Genomic DNA, 16,686 nt, shown 5'->3' with positions numbered 1-16,686 from the left:
TGTCATTAAAGCCATTTTCTATTACATGAAAAGACAATAGGACAGAGCTTTAGCGGTCAGATTAAGACAAGCAATTCCCATGACTCGTAAGCCATAGAACTTTGTAGACAAGTAACCGAAGCATCTGCACCTGTCTTAGGCTCAGATTGCTGCACGCATATGCAATTTCTGAAGAAAAATAGTCAGCTATTCATTTTACAATTGTATTGGAAGCATATGTATCATTCCCACTTCTTTATGTTGTAACTCTGGCCGAAATTTGTTATGTTCTCTAAAGTAATCAATCCAAGGACTTAACTAATTTTAAGAAATATTTTGTTTATAACTAATGTTAAATTTTCCTTGCTGAATGCTTCCTTGGTAAACATGGTAAAGTATCCAATGAGTGAAAGCAATGCCAGGTTCACCCAGTTAATGGCAACAAATCCTGTGCTTTGGATTTTAAGGAAAAAACTATTTACTAATTGTGCATCATACCGAGCTCTCTGGAAGAAATTCCAATTTGAAAAGTATAAAATATGCTCATGTATATATTAAATTTCTGATTCATATTCACAATAGGTAATCTGTGCAAATTATCAAAAATGACCAAATTGACTATTTCTGAAAATATGATTTCATAGGCCAATGATCAAGAAATATATTCACTTAAGTTTTTCTATAAAGTTTTCCTATTTTGTTCATTCCAAATTATTGTTAGTCATTTTACCAGACAGTATATTCTTTTTTGAAAAAAGCAGGTTTAAAGTTTTATTAGTGATTCAAGCATATTGATTCTTATTTATTACAGAGTTTACAAAAATGCTGTTGCCCAGAAAATGGTTTTGACAAAGTTCTATAATCCACAGAAATAGTCTATAACTGAAAAGAAACTCAAGAAAAGCATGAATCTCCATTTGTTAATTTTTTAAAAAATTTCTTCCTTAATTATTAGGGCTTCATAAATTAAAATGTGTTCATGTTTTTAAAGCATTTGCAATTCACAATAATATTTCAGAAAAGGAGAAATTTTAAACCCTTTCCCACTTGCTTGAGTCTTAAATAAATATCATCAAAAATGTATGTGTTTTGCTTTCATTTGTGAATTGTCTTACAGTTATTCTTTGTGATGTGTGAAATTTCATCTTCCAGCTATGTCATCTAAAGATCCCTGTTCTGGTATTAGTTCGTAATTTTTTTAGAACTGTCATTTTGAGTTTCTTTTTATACTCTTTGGAGAAATAAGAGATTAAAATCCAGCCTGTAAGACTGAACAGCCCCACAAAGTCAGAAGAATCAGGCAAATGTGTTGTCGTGGAAGCCAACAAGAATGTGTTTCTAAAAAAGAAGACAGGATCAGCATTGCCACATGCCACTGATTCAGTATAGTAAGAGTACTCTGATTCAAATTAGTTTAAGCAAAGCTTGTGTGTATACCCATTCCCTTACTTAAATGACAATAAACAAATAAAAATGAGATCTGAACACACATAAAGAGGATGAAAGCGGACCACAGCAGGTGAATGATACCAACAAAATGTTGAAAGATGAAAAGTAAAAGGAGGAGGAGCAAGTGACTTTGAAGAGAGGAGAGAGCTCCAAGCCTTCGCAGGGAGGAAGCCCACAAGAAAACAATTCAAAGCCATAGCACAGTTCCTACTGCAGATCCCTAGAAGGAAGCAAGTATTGGAGATGTGCCTCTGAAGGGTGGGGGGCATGATAACAAAGGAACTGGGTGACAATTTCTACAATGAAAAGATAACATGGCCCAAATCACTTTCCAATTCCGCACACCCTGAGGTTACCCCTCCCACACCCTGGTAGAGAACACAAGTAAAAAGAATTCCCCATAGAGTTCAGAACAAAAGTTTGGTAGGTTTGCCAGGCAAAGCTGAAATTGGAGCTGAGATTCCAAACTAAAAATCTAGACTATTATGTAAAAATGTTTCTACAAACAGTGGGACCCTCCGAGAATTCTCCCACTAGATCCCAGAAAGAGGCTGATCAGGTTTATGTTCTCCAAGCAGGAGAAAGGAGGAAACTGCCTGGGGCCAAGATCTATGGACACCAAAGAAATAGCGATTTCCTGACTTTTTCTACCTGGTGACCCTAAGAACACATGTAACACACATACTTAAGTTTCTAGTCAATTTCGCTTTCAAATGAGTTTAAATCAAAAACCTTTAGCATGGAAGTCAAAGCCTAAAAGGAATAGACAGAAGAAAGGTAACAGGAGAAACAGATATATTGCATAAAGAAAAGAACAGTCCCAGCTCTGTTTCCCTAGAAGCAGACTGTCAGATGGAGTTTACTTGGAAGTGTCCTTAAATGGCACAAAAGCAGGAATGGGCATGGGGAGAAGTCAAACCGCAGGGGCTGTCCCATGGTAGGCTCAGCCTCTGTCTCTGTGGCTAGAACCTCTCAGAGTTGACCCAGCGGAGCCAACATGGCCCAGAATACACGTCCCACATGGAATACTCATTGGATGTGGGCCATCCCAGAAAGGAGGGGATCTTCGGTCAAGGCAGTGCTCTGAAACTGAGATGATACACAATTCTCTGCCCATAGCACCTCCAGTAGTGGGGGCACCACGCCTTTCATTTAAGGGGGACCTGGGTGGTGCCTCCCAGCGTCCATCACAAAAACTTCAGAAAAACTATAATAAATGTCTTCAGAGAGCTAAAAGAAAGTCTTGTTATCTGGTGAAACACAAAAGAATGCTATCTAGGTTTGGTTTGCTCTGGAGTTTTTTTGTTTGTTTTTGGACATGGAGTAATCTGAGGACATAAAAGAGCTCTTGAAATTTAGATTTAAAAGCAAAAAGTAAACAATCATTCCACAGAAAGGGTGGAAGGTAAAAGTGGAAAAGATAATCCAGAAAATGAAACAAAAAGAAAAATTGGGGAAATAGCTTCAATAAAAGGAATGTGAAAAATGGGAGAAACCATTCAGGTTTAATATCTGAATAATGGGAGTTCTAGAAAGAACAGAACATGAAGCGAAAAAATAATCAAGTAACTAAACAAAAAAAAAAAAAAAAACACCAGAAAAATCACAAAAGGCATGCATTTCCAAATTGAAAAGTCCCATTAACTCTCCAATAAAATAAATGAGAGGAGAAATGACATCATGTTTTGTGAAATTTCAAAACTCCAGAAATAAAGCAAAGATTCTAAAAGCTGTCAGAGGGAAAAGTAGATCCCATATGCAAGATTAGGAATTCAAATAGCATTGGACTTCATAACAACAAAAGTGGAAGATAAAAACGAATGGAACTACGTCTTTAGAAATCCAGGAAAAAATAATTCCCATCCAAAGTACCAAGCCAAACTTTAATGGAATATGAAGGTAAAAAAAGATGTTTTCCTCTCATTCAACTTTCCTTGGGAACAGTTTGAGAATGAACTCCAGATAAGGGGGAGAATAAACCAGGAAAGGCATGTGATTGAGGAAAGAGAAGCAAAGACAGAAGAGGATAAAGAAAATCCAGTTTGATAGTGAAGGGAAGACCCAGGACAAGAATTTAGTAGTAGGCATAAGAAACAACTATGGTAGGGTGTCTGGGTTGCTCAGTGGGTTAAGTGTCTTCCGTCAGCTCAGGTCATGATCTCAGGGTCCTGGGATTGAGCCAGTGTTGGGCTCCCTGCTCAGCAGGGAGTCTGCTTCTCCCTCTCCTTCTGGCCCTCACCCCAACTCGTGTGCTCTCTCTCTCTCTCAAATAAATAAAATTCAAAGAAAAAAAAAGCACCTGTGATGTGAGGGATTAGGGACATTATATGTGACTGCATTGAGAGGAGTTGTGTAGCTCTTTGAGATCTGAGGGATGAATCAGTACTAAGTATATAAAAATAAGCTAATGATGGGGGTGCCTGGGCAGCTTAGTCTATTAAGCACCTGACCTACTCAGGCCCTGATCTCAGGATCCTAAGACCAAGCACCGCATTGGGCTCCACACTCAGCACAGTCTGCTTAAGTTTCTCTCTCCCTCTGCCCCTCCCCACCCCACCACCTCCCACTCACATGCTCACTCTCTTTCAAATGAAAAAAATCTTTTAAAAAATAAAAATAAAATAAAAAATAAAAATCAGTTAATGAAAAAATCATGCAATTTTTCATTTAGGAAAACAATTTCATTAGGAAAAAGAGAGATCAAATCACCCTGCTAAGCTCAGCTGTATACAGCATTTATTTAATCATAATCAAGTTAACACGGAACATAGGTTAAATTAAAATGATGACTGAGCTGTATTTAGAGCATAAGGAAATACATGGCAAGTAGTATGGGGATGGTGGCTAGGGCTGGATTCCTTTCTCCTATAAGTGGAATCAATAGAATGTATCTGAGGTTTACTCCACACATATAAGAAAGAACAGTATAAACATGTTATTTAGACATTTGGAGTGATAGGCCAGAAGAAATAGCTAAACAAACTGGAAGTGGTTTTGTTTGTGCTGCAGGAGTTGGGATGACAAGTGGTAGGGCAGAATACTGCTGTTTTTTGTTATATATTTTATACTATTTGACTCTACAGTATATATATATTGGTATTAAATTTATCAAGAAATAAAATATTAATTTAAAATTTCTGTTTCTATAATTTGAAAAGTTTGATTTTATAATGCCACCATTCAATCCATAAGCAATGAACCACACTTAAGCATATCCTATCATACCTGGGAAAAAAGAAATTCAGTGAACGGATGGTGTTTACAGCTAGGGCTGGCTTTAATGATTTAATTTCCCTTGGCTCTGATGAAGTACAATGGCTTTGCTGGAATTGACCTATTTTACCCTTCATCTCAGCTAACTTTTCTTCAGCCACCCTTAAACAAGAAGAAACAGCTGTTGGGAGTCTAAGTAAATGTAACTTTAATTTTGATTTCTTTCCAAATTCTACATTTAATCTGGGTGAGTGAATGCAATGTTGATGGATCATCACATTCTCATGTTATAATTTATGTTCATGTCAGGCAAGCGAACACTGTTCATATATCAATGTGTCAGGTATTGTCACCTTAATAAAGTAAACAATTAAAAAGAAGAATTGTAACAACCATTTTAATGGGCTTCTCGTTCATCTATTTCATAGGAAAAAACTAAAACTGATTTGTGAAAATAAACTACCCATACTTCACCCCGTCTTTCTTTTTAAAGTGATCCATCAACTAGACCATAACAAGTGTTTAATAAATCTATTTTATTCCCCTTATTTTAATAGGAAAATTAGAGAATGGATCCAAGTAGAGAAAAAGCCATTGTCTGGGTTCTTGTGATCTCTTCTCCACAGGTCACAGATTTTCAAAGTTCTTAAAATTACACATTATTAAAAATGAACTGGGTTCCTTTTTCCAAATAAGATAACCCACCACCTCCCTCAAGTGGTCAGTTGGATTAGTTTTCTCTTTCCAAAGCTGAGTTGGTTTATTTCCAAGAACTGTAGAGCCATGTGTAATGGCTGGCCTGAATGGATTTTTTTTCTTGAATAAATTATTTGGTCTTTGGAGTGAAGGAGTGAAGGAGGCAGATTAGATTGAATTGTGCTACTATTTCACTAGGCCAAGATAAAAGATAAAAAGATGCTTAGCTTACCCTGGGCTAGCAATTGTTCATGATGCTTGCCAGCTCAAGGTTGCTCTCCCTCCAGACCTCTCCTTTTCTGCCTAAGGGCTTAACCAAACTCCATCATTTCTAGTTATTTAAGGCCTTGTACCATTTTTTTTTTAATTCACTCAAGTAGAGGTGCTAATTCCTGCTTCCTGAACAAATAGGCCTTTCAGTGATTATACAACACCTAGCAAAACTTGTTTAGTAATGTTACTTCCTAACTAAAACTAAATACTTCTTAAAATGTTTCCTCAGTTAATCTGGTTGGGAAAGGGGAAAGAAAGGAGACCAAGACTGTCTTTCTGATGAGCAATAAGGAGCAAATTTTCATGAATATCTATAGTCAAATCATTTCAGGGCATTTAGTACCAAAACTTCAATTCAAGAGACATATATAAAAGTCATGTCTCTAAGTCATTAGGCTAATTTCAGTTCTAACAATCCCCCAGAATAAAATATGCCAACAAGATGTCTGTGGGGTATTTACTTGAATAAAAATATATGAGTCGATGTTACCACTTAGCTACCATCTGAAAACATGAACATTGCTGTTCTTGTTTTCAGATGGTAACTAAGTGAAATTCTTTTTTTATTATGTTCACTCCTCAGGTTCCTGGAAGGATTGAAAGGATCTGTGAAAGCGGTCAGTCTGGGAGTCAGGTATAAGAGTAGACACAACTGAATAGAGTTTTGTTGCCTTTATTGTCTAAATAGTGCTTATCCAAAGTTTTCAAACTGATTTGCATAAACTAGCAATCAGCTAAATCTGATTTTTTGAGGGCATTTCTAAGCTTTTTCTCTTTGGGCCCCAATCACGAAATAAACAAACTCCTATGACAAAAATGGTAAGCCTCTCTGGTAATTTGGCTCCTCAACTGACTTCTCCATTGAGCCAAAAACTCAGGAATGAAAAAATGCCCACACGTGCACATGAAATTTACCAAACCTATGTTAAAAAAAAAAAAATCCAAGAATGTAGGAGTAGAATAGAGAGGATTCTGAAGACTCTAATCCCAAAATAGACCAAGCAATACCAAGGTCTCATGCTTCTCTACCTTGGTCTACTTCTAAAAAAAAAAAAAAAAAAAATCGCATCAATTATTCTTGAGTGGGAGACATAGGTTCATTCTTGCCACAAAGAGATTGAGACGGTAAAGTTGATAGACACAGGAAAAGTAGTCAATGATACAAAATATTGATATATTGGTGTGTGTCCTTACTGACTGAAGGTATGTGTGAATATCACAATTGTATAGTTTGAAACCAGCCCGAGAAAGCTGCGTCATCCTTGCACATAACAGACTCCTTTTGAGACCACGTTCTGCAAGGAATCACTGATCTGTGCTCGCATCACTACCACCAAGAGATGTGGTTGGGGCTCACAGGGACTTTATTCAGCTCATTCACTCTGTTTCTCACTCTCACGTTTCTCATTTCACTCTTGTTCTCTCACTATTTCTTTCCTTCTGAAAACCCAAGAAACACAATTATAGCATGAAAGTTGCCAGGGTGGCTCTACCTTTCACCCACAAAGAACTAAAAGGGCAGGACTGTATATAAGATACGCCATGAGTTCTCACAATGTTCTCACTACTCGTATACTTGGCCAACTACCAACAGGTGGGATATACACTGAAGAGGAGGAAATGTCTTCAGCTGGATAAAACCTTAACTGAAAAGTTTTGACTCCTACTCAAGAGATTTGTGATAATCAAAGGGACTGAATATTGTTCCTATTTTATAAGAAGGAAACTTCATTTATATTAACTTCCAGGGAACAAATATCTTGGTTTATTTTTTTGTGTAAAATGCTATATAGGAAAGTGTGGTTGGGGATAGTATTGCTTTAGGGGCTTAGGGTTGAGACAAACACCAGCGTTTTCCTCATTATATGGGTAGAATGCCATAATGAAGTTTCCATATTTTGGTAAATTGAAGGTCATCCAGCCAAACAGATGTCAGGAAGTACAGATTCAAACTTCACACCCTAAAATGTCTAGGGGCTTTTTTGTGGCCTTCCTGAGGTTTAACCAGCAAAGACTCTAGATCTGTGTGAAATGAGACCATTTCTTTGTTCTTTGTGATTCAGACTCTTCTGGGTTTGGAGTCCCGGTTTAGTAAAGAACTGAGTGTTGTGGCCTATTGCCTCAAACAGGACCCACCAACACCATTCCTGAGGGTAGCCTATGAGGAACAAGAGACAGTGGGAGTGAGGCGTACTGAAAGAGAGGCACGAAAATGCATTACCTAGGCCAGTGCTCCAAATTTAATCTCCTGATTCTGGGGTGGTTGTGGGGATCTGAGATCTGCATGTTCCCAAGTACCCAGGACCACATTTTGAGTGGTGAGCTGTGCATCAGGGCTTCTTACACTCTCTATTGATAAAGAGTATTTCCCCCACTCACCGAATCCCAGGTAGAACTTCGCTCTGATTTTTCTCTGGTATTCTCCTGGGCCAGAGAAAGAGTCCACAGTGACATGCTAATCCCTTCGGCAGTATACCAAGGACAGGATGCACAGCCAGAATTCTGCTGGGCTCCAGGCGGGTGTTTGAGAAAGAAGACAGAATGAACTTCTCACTTCATTCCTTGAGGCCACACAGTCTCCCTAACACATTGGGGAATGCTGGCTTCCTTTGGTTTTCCTGAAAACGGCCACTGATGCTAGCTTTGTATTTAGAGTCAGATTTAAAATACCCAAAACCTATTCTTTTTAAAGAACCAAGTCATGATTTTACTTTCCATATGCTTCTCACCCGTGGGGTCTGGTCACCAATTGACTCCTCATAGTGTGTTTGCCCCTGATGCCTTGCAGTCTCTGCAGATGAAATTTGAGAATTCTCTGGTAACTGTAGCAGGACAACTCCTCAAACCAATGACTTTCCAAATAACCTCCTCATTTCTCTCATGTTCAGAGAATGGGAAAGAATTCCAGAGAGCTATGTGAGGGTGAAAACGGGCCAGAACTGTCATTTATATCTATGACTGGACAGAAAGGTAGAAATGGATAGAATGTTATTCAATGCTTTCTTTTTCCCCACTGTCCTAACCTCTTCTCAAGAATGTTTTGCCAAGACAAATAATATGTTTTACCCAAAGCATCTCCCATTTAAACTTCTTTACCATAAACAGGCACTTCGAACTTAATGAAAGCTGGAGAATCTTTTACTAGACCGTGATCTCCTTGAAGGCAGGAATTCTGTTACTTCATTTACTGCTTTATCTTTAGCACCCAGAATAATGCCTCGCACATAGTAGGTGCTCAGTAAATACCTATTGGTATTTGGGCAACCATAAGATTAGTGAAGGTAAACTCATTCATTTCCACATGTCTCTTGTCGAGCAGCTCCAGCTCCTGTCATCACTGCCCCTCCACCACTGCCATCCCTGCAAGGCTTTGCCACTGCCAAAGCCACCTGCAGCAACTTGTCACACCTGATTCTCTCCACTTTGTTCCCCACCAACCGCATCCATTGACACCATGTCGGGTGACCAAGACCGCACCAGGATTGAGGGTTTGATGCACCTCGGTTTGGGGGAAGTAGGGCAGGGCCCCTATCTGGAAAGAAATTTGGAAACCCTGGGGAGAAACTAGTTAAAAAGAAGTGGAATTTCGATGAGCTGCCCACATTTGAGAAGAATTTTTATCAAGAACACCCTGATTTGGCTAGGTGAACAGCACAAGAGGTGGAGACATACAGAAGGAGTAAGGAAATTACAGTTAGAGGGCACAACTGCCCAAAGCCAGTTCTGAATTTTTATGAAGCAAACTTCCCTGCAAATGTCATGGATGTGATTACGAGACAGAATTTTACTGAACCCACTGCTATTCAGGCTCAGGGATGGCCCGTTGCTCTAAGTGGATTGGATATGGTTGGAATAGCACAGACTGGATCTGGGAAAATATTGTCTTACTTGCTGCCTGCTATCATCCACATCAACCATCACCCATTCCTAGAGAGAGGTGATGGGCCTATCTGCTTGGTGCTGGCACCAACTCAGGAACTGGCCCAACAGGTACAGCAAGTAGCTGCCAAATACTATAGAGCATGTCGACTGAATTCCACTTGCATCTATGGTGGTGCTCCCAAGGGACCACAGATTCATGATTTGGAGAGAGGTGGGAAATTTGTATTGCAACACCTGGAAGACTGATTGACTTTTTAGAATGTGGGAAAACCAATCTGAGAAGAACTACCTACCTTGTCCTTGATGAAGCAGATAGAATGCTTGATATGGGCTTTGAACCCCAAATAAGGAAGACTGTGGATCAGATAAGACCTGATAGGCAAACCCTAATGTGGAGTGCAACTTGGCCAAAAGAAGTAAGACAGCTTGCTAAAGATTTCCTGAAAGACTACATTCATATAAACATTGGTGCACTAGAACTGAGTGCAAACCATAACATTCTTCAGATTGTGGATGTATGTCATGATGTAGAAAAGGATGAAAATCTTATTCATCTAATGGAAGAGATAATGAGTGAGAAGGAGAATAAAACCATTGTTTTTGGTGAAACCAAAAGAAGATGTGATGAGCTTACTAGAAAAATGAGGAGAGATGGGTGGCCCACCATGGGTATCCATGGTGACAAGAGTCAACAGGAGAGTGACTGGGTTCTAAATGAATTCAAACATGGAAAAGCACCTATTCTGATTGCTACAGATATGACTTCCAGAGGGCTAGAAGTGGAAGATGTGAAATTTGTCATCAATTATGACTACCCTAATCCTCAGAGGATTATATTCATCGACTTGGAAGAACTGCTCACAGTACCAAAACAGGCACAGCATACACTTTCTTTATACCTAATAACATAAAGCAAGTGAGAGAACTTATCACTGTGCTTCGGGAAGCTAATCAAGCAATTAATCCCAAGTTGCTTCAGTTGGTCAAAGACAGAGGTTCAGGTTGTTCCAGGGGTAGAGGAGGCATGAAGGATGACCGTCAGGACAGATACTCTGCGGGCAAAAGGGGTGGATTTAATACTTTTAGAGACAGGGGAAATTATGACAGAGGTTACTCTAGTCTGCTTAAGAGAGATTTGGGGGCAAAAACTCAGAATGGTGTTTACAGTGCTGCAAATTACACCAATGGGAGCTTTGGAAGTAATTTTGTGTCTGCTGGTATACAGACCAGTTTTAGGACTGGTAATCCAACAGGGACTTACCAGAATGGTTACAATAGCACTCAGCAATATGGGAGTAACGTTCCAAATATGCACAATGGTATGAACCCACAGGCATATGCATATCCTGCTACTGCAGCTGCGCCTATGATTGGTTATCCAATGCCACCAGGATGTTCTCAGTAAGACTTTAGAAGTATATGTAAATGTCTGTTTTTCATAACTTCTCTTTATATTGTGTGTTATCAGACAAGATAGTTATTTAAGAAACCTGGGAAATGCAGAAATGACTGCAGTACAGCAGTAATTATGGTGCACTTTTTCGCTATATATGTTGGATATTTCTCTACATCCCTGAAACAATTTTTAGGGGTTTTTTTGTATTAGAAAATGCAGGCAGTGTTTTCACAAAAGTAAATGTACAGTGATTTGAAATACAATAAAGGAAGACAATGCATGGTCTTCCAATAAAAAATATTTGAAGACTGAAAAAAAAATGATTAGTGAAGGTACTAATTAGTGAGAACTCATGGTGTATCATAAATACATCTACATAATACACACATGCTTATCAGATCCAATTCACCTCCTGCTAGCTTCTCTGACTCTACTCACATTTTATCAACTCTCTTCTCTTCTGCACAGATTTATTTCCACCTTAGTATCCTCAACTCTCCTGTATCCTTCCTTTGTTCTGCATTCTCCCTGATCTTGCATATATCAGAGACCAATTTGCAGCACAAGTTTAGAAAAAGTGTACAGTTATGGCACCACTATCCTTTCTAAGGATATCATGTCAAGCCACTGAAGGATCCTTGACTCCAGCAGGACAAACTAATTTAAAGACCGATGGAAGCAAAACCAACAAACACCTCTGATTCAGTCTACCCATTCCCCATGTTGATGAAACCATAGGAAATCAAACTTTGTCTCAGAAGTTACTGCTCTATATACATGATGCCCACAATTACGTAATCTCGTCTATTTCATTAACACAGGATTTTTCCAAATTACATCCTTTCCCAAAATCTGACAGACACTCAATTATACCCCAGCTCAGAACCACTTCTGTAAGTGTTATAAGGAAGTCCTTGTTATAGGTGAGGAACATGATACTTCCGTGATGTATCAGAGCAGAGAAATGATTGGGAATCACTCATTCTAAAAACGGGCTCCCTGGGGTACTCGCAGGCTGCCCATTCCCCACTCTGACTACATACAAAGGGCAGACACCTGTTTTATAGCATCCCATGTTTTGGCCTTTCCCTTTCACTCCACAAGCAAAATATACCTCTCCTGTGTGTGTTCCCTTCCTGCAGAGCTCTTTCTAAGAGCAAAATAATCCAATCTATTAGTCCATAAACAAAAAAGTATTTGGCTCTCAATCTATTTGCATATTGCCAATGACACTAACTAGAAGCAACGGCACTAAAGGTGGGACACTTAGGCCCTGTGGAATGGATGGGGGTGGGGGGACTGTATTGCTGTTTTCACTATCTTCAATAGCACTAGGTAGTGCTGAGTAGCGTTCCTTTTCTATCCCAAGTGCAAGGAGCTTCTGAACATGGGAAAAGCTCATCCTGACATGCCCGATAGGCTTCTTACTGGAGCAGAACTTCCTTGTTCAGATGCAGAGTGAGTCAGAAGACTGTCCATCCTCTCTGCCAGCTCTGGTGCTAACAGCTCAGGCAACTCAATTATTTTGAATCTGACAACCAGACAAAAGATAAGCCTTTAGTTTCATGCTTTGGTTCCATTATTTCCTATTTCCCTCTGCAATCTGGAAATAGTGAGAAAATCCCACCAGCCAGTAGGGAAACTTGTTGAACTGGAGTAGTGGTTGGAGTTTTCATTACCCCACAGCAAATTCCAAATACTCTCAGGAGGAATCACATTCTAACCAGCATCAAGCCTACTTCTGTTGTTCTTTAAATTTTCCACAGCACTAACAAGGGTATGAGAATTTTCGTAAGTCTGAAGTATGTTCTAACTGAAGTGGTCACACCACAATTTAGCAACAGCATCCAAAAAAAAAAAAAAAAAGGCCCTACGAGTAATTTCTATTAAATGTCATGTCATTAGAGTTTGTAGGCACAGATCAGTGGATCAAACTAACTATATTTGCTACCTGCTGACATATAGGCTGAATCAAAAGCTACGAATATGAATGTGGAAGGTGCTAAAGATTCCTGACCCATAAAAAGTAATTTCTGAGAAGTCTTGTTGTTAAAATATGTAAATATTTTAAGATGAATATATATAAAGATAAAGGTAAGATGGAATTATCTGTTTTTTTTTATGGAGCTAAATTTTAACATCACATAACATACTTTCATCTGACATCATGGTTTCAAGGAGTAAGAACGAGGAGCACCTGGGTAACTCAGTAGGTTAAGTGTCCAACCCTTGGTTTCAGCTCAGGTCATCATCTCATGGGTTGTGGGATCAGCTTGGAACTTGGCAGGGAGCCTGCTTGGGGATTCTCTCCTTCTGCCCCTCCACCCTATGCATGCACGCTTTCTCTCTCTCTCTCTCTCTTTCCCTCTCTCACAAATAAATAAAACTTAAAAAAAAAAAAGAGTATGGAGTGCCTGGGTAGCTCAGTGGGTTAAAGCCTCTGCCTTCAGCTCAGGTCATGATCCCAGAGTCCTGGGATCAAGCCCCACATCCGGTTCTCTGCTCGGCAGGGAGCCTGCTTCCCTTCCTCTCTCTCTCTGCCTGCCTCTCTGCCTACTTATGATCTCTCTCTGTCAATCTCTGTCAAATAAATAAATAAATAAATAAATAAACAAACAAACCTTAAAAAAAAGAGTAAGAAAGATATAAAATGATTAAAGTTAAAAGATACAAAAGGATTAAAGTAAGGAAAATGACTATTTCTGATTGGTTTGATTTCCAAGCTTAATCAATATTTCTGTACCACTCATCACTCAGTTACCCCCAATACCACCTCCCATTCATTGTATCCAGTGAAACCCTGAGAAAGACATTTCCTATTTGAAAAGTTCTAAGGAAAGGGAAAAACTTGACACTTCTTTTCAGCTTTAGAATACAGATTGTTTTCTTTAAAGATGAGTGGTAAGATTCAAGAAATATTCTGGGAATTTTTTTCTCCAAAAATCAAACAAAATAGCCATACTAGAATGCCCCAATCAAGTTTTTGATGGGAAGTTTTCCTTTTAAATATTTATTTATTTGAAAGAGAGAGCATGTGCACATGTATGCATGCACAAGCAGGGGGAGGGGCAGAGAGAGAGGGAGAGAGAATCCTCAAGCAGACTCCCCACTGAGTGCAGAGCCCAACATCAGTCTCCATCCCAGGACCCCGAGATCATAACCTGAGCCAGAATCAAGAGTTGGCTCCTTAACCAACTGAGCCACCCAGACACCCCTGAAAAGAAGATTTTCAACTTCAACTTCCTCCCTTTTACAAAAGACTTAAGAAAGCTGAGGAGATGTAGCAAATATTGCAAAAAAAATAGATACCTTGTTAATAAGAAAAATATATCAGTTTAGTGATTTCTTTGTCCAGAAAAAATGCATAATAGAGTGGCTTGAAGAAGTTATCGCAAAGATACCATACATAGGTAGCAGCTGTGAGTAGGGCAAAGATGGGAGCACAAGGGACAAAAAATAGTACCAACAATAGGTAAAAGTGTTTCAATAAAAGAGAGAGACAGCAATTAGGAAATTTCCTACCTCATAATGCTGACCAGGGCTAGAATAATTTTGGAGGACATATTTTTTGAGTCTTCATGTGATTTTGAGCAATGTGTGAAGAAAGACTCACATAACTTCTAGAGACTCTCTGCACACCTGATGAAATGAGGCCATGGCCATCCCCAACTAAAGATTCTGCACAGGGATTCTACTACACAGTGGGAAAGACAGATGTCCAGCCAGACTGATGTTTCTCTGCTCACATAACTTCTTGGACTAACACTCAAGTAACAGACCAAGATGACATCTTATTCTAAATATCTCTTTTCTTCGATGTGACACCCCAGAAACCCCCTGCAATGACACTTTTGGCTCCTCAGCTAAACTTAATGATGCAGAAATAATTCAGGACATGGAAACTGAGAAAAGAATGTGCTGTACTAAGCAAAAAAAAAAAAAATACTTAAAAATGTTTAAGTAAAATACACTTTTTCTTTATTTTAATCAAATAATTCAATCACACCAAAAATGTAATCATTTGCTTGTGCTCTCAGTGAGCACTGAAGAAAAAATATTTAACCTTAAGAAAAAAAGCAAAGTTAATCTTTAAAGACACAGTTTCTTAAGCTCTGACTTGAAAAATTGCAACATAAAAGCATTTCCCCATAATGGTATTGTCATATCATATACTTTTGTGACAAACTCTCCTCTTACTATTCCTTCCCCAGTCCTCACAGTAAAGATACTATAATGGAAGTTTTAGAAAAAAATTCTGTTGGTTTCAATTTTTCTTAAATCAGGTACAGTTCAACAACCTGAAATACTTAAAAATAAATCGGAACTTAATGTTTGGTAACTCAATCATAGCATGTGCTCACCCAGTCAACATGAGCACCAAGTTGTGATGAAATGAAACCATCCCGCTAGAATATCCACCCCCCACTCCCCAGGACTCTCAGGATGCAATGTCATATCTATCACTCACCAGGGGTTACTTCCTTCTTGTTACCACAAACACTCCCATTGTCAGAGGTCTGAGTGAGACTTAAGTCTAAAGAAGGACTAAACCTTGCTTTTGCTCCCAAAATGCAATAAAAATACATACAGTCACCTTCAATAATTATCTCTTTACACCTTTATCCTTCCCCAGAATAATTTTTGGTGGTTTAAGAAGGTAAATAGTTTTGACTTCCTCTCTTTCCACAGTAATGATTCACCTTACATCCAAAGAAAGCAGTGCTGATAGCATCAGAAAAGGAGGTAAAAGTTCAAATAGTATACCTGAGTGCTTTCTCAGTCCACTCATTAAAATTTAACTAGGACATGAGAAAAAAAATACCATCCCTGGAGCATCTCAATTAATTGTTCTAAGGGAGGACCCAAAGTCGCTGGCATTTTATCAAAGATTTTGGGATGATTTTACCATGGCATGTGAGCAAGGCAGTTTTCACTTTATTTTTTCACTCACTTTCACTTATTAAGTTTTTTACTATATTCAGCAAAATTAAAGCTGGAAAAAAATCTTGGAGATCATCTAGTTTGTGCTTCTCAAGCTTTGATAAGCATGCAAAGCACCCGGGGATCTTGTAAAATCTGTAGATTCTGTGTCTGGAAGGGTGAGGGGAAGACCTGAGCTAATTCAGTCCTAACAAGCTCTCAGCTGACTTTGATGTGGCTGGTTTAAAGACCAGACTTTGAGCAGCAAGGAAGTTCTTCCCCCTTAGCTGTGAGAAAATAAGAAACTGAGATCCAGAGACACTCTTTTTTAAGGTAAGAGAGCCAGCAAATGACCAAAATGGCACCAGAATCTACATAATGACTTCTAGTCCAGCAGCTACTACATGGAAGAAAACTTTATTTCTTTAAAAAAATTAATAAAAATATTTGAATTTTCTGTAGAAAACTGGGAGCGGGGGGGACTAAAGTTTGTTATAATGGGATTTTGGCAATTTAGAATATAAAAACTGATTTATGGTGTGTGGTTATTATAAAGAAATTAGGGAGATTGCTACAATTAACCAGTAAGAGTTCATTTTGTGTTTTTTGCTTGTGTGTTTGTATGCAGGAGGCCTAAATATATGGTAAGAGAATAAAACAAACTGAGAGAGAAATAAACAGACCACGTACAATAGCACACGAAAGCACCAAGAGGGAGAAAAGGAAACAATAACAGAAAATAAAAGAGACCAGGCTGACAAAAGAAAAATAGGAATAAAAGCAGAGAGCTAGAAAATTAAACACAGATTCTAGAATAAAAGGAAAACATAGCAGCATAGAAGGAAAAAAAAAAAAGAAGGAAAGAAAGGAAAACCCAA

At 38.6% G+C, this 16,686-nt stretch overlaps 1 protein-coding gene across 1 annotated transcript; it reads left to right on the top strand.

Moving 5' to 3' along the window:
• Window positions 1-9,095: 9,095 nt before the first annotated feature.
• On the top strand, window positions 9,096-10,897 carry LOC116870565 (probable ATP-dependent RNA helicase DDX5). The gene is given in 3 exon segments (XM_032862477.1): window positions 9,096-9,703; window positions 9,706-10,311; window positions 10,314-10,897. Coding segments are annotated over 3 exon segments (1,524 nt in total). The 5' UTR covers window positions 9,096-9,369.
• The last annotated feature ends 5,789 nt before the right edge of the window (window positions 10,898-16,686 follow it).

This window comes from Lontra canadensis, unplaced genomic scaffold (assembly GCF_010015895.1).
Source record: "Lontra canadensis isolate GAN:19392208 unplaced genomic scaffold, GSC_riverotter_1.0 scaffold23, whole genome shotgun sequence".
Taxonomy (NCBI): domain Eukaryota; kingdom Metazoa; phylum Chordata; class Mammalia; order Carnivora; family Mustelidae; genus Lontra; species Lontra canadensis.
The sequence above is the reverse complement of the archived record's forward strand: the minus strand, read 5'-3'. Positions and strand labels throughout refer to the sequence as shown.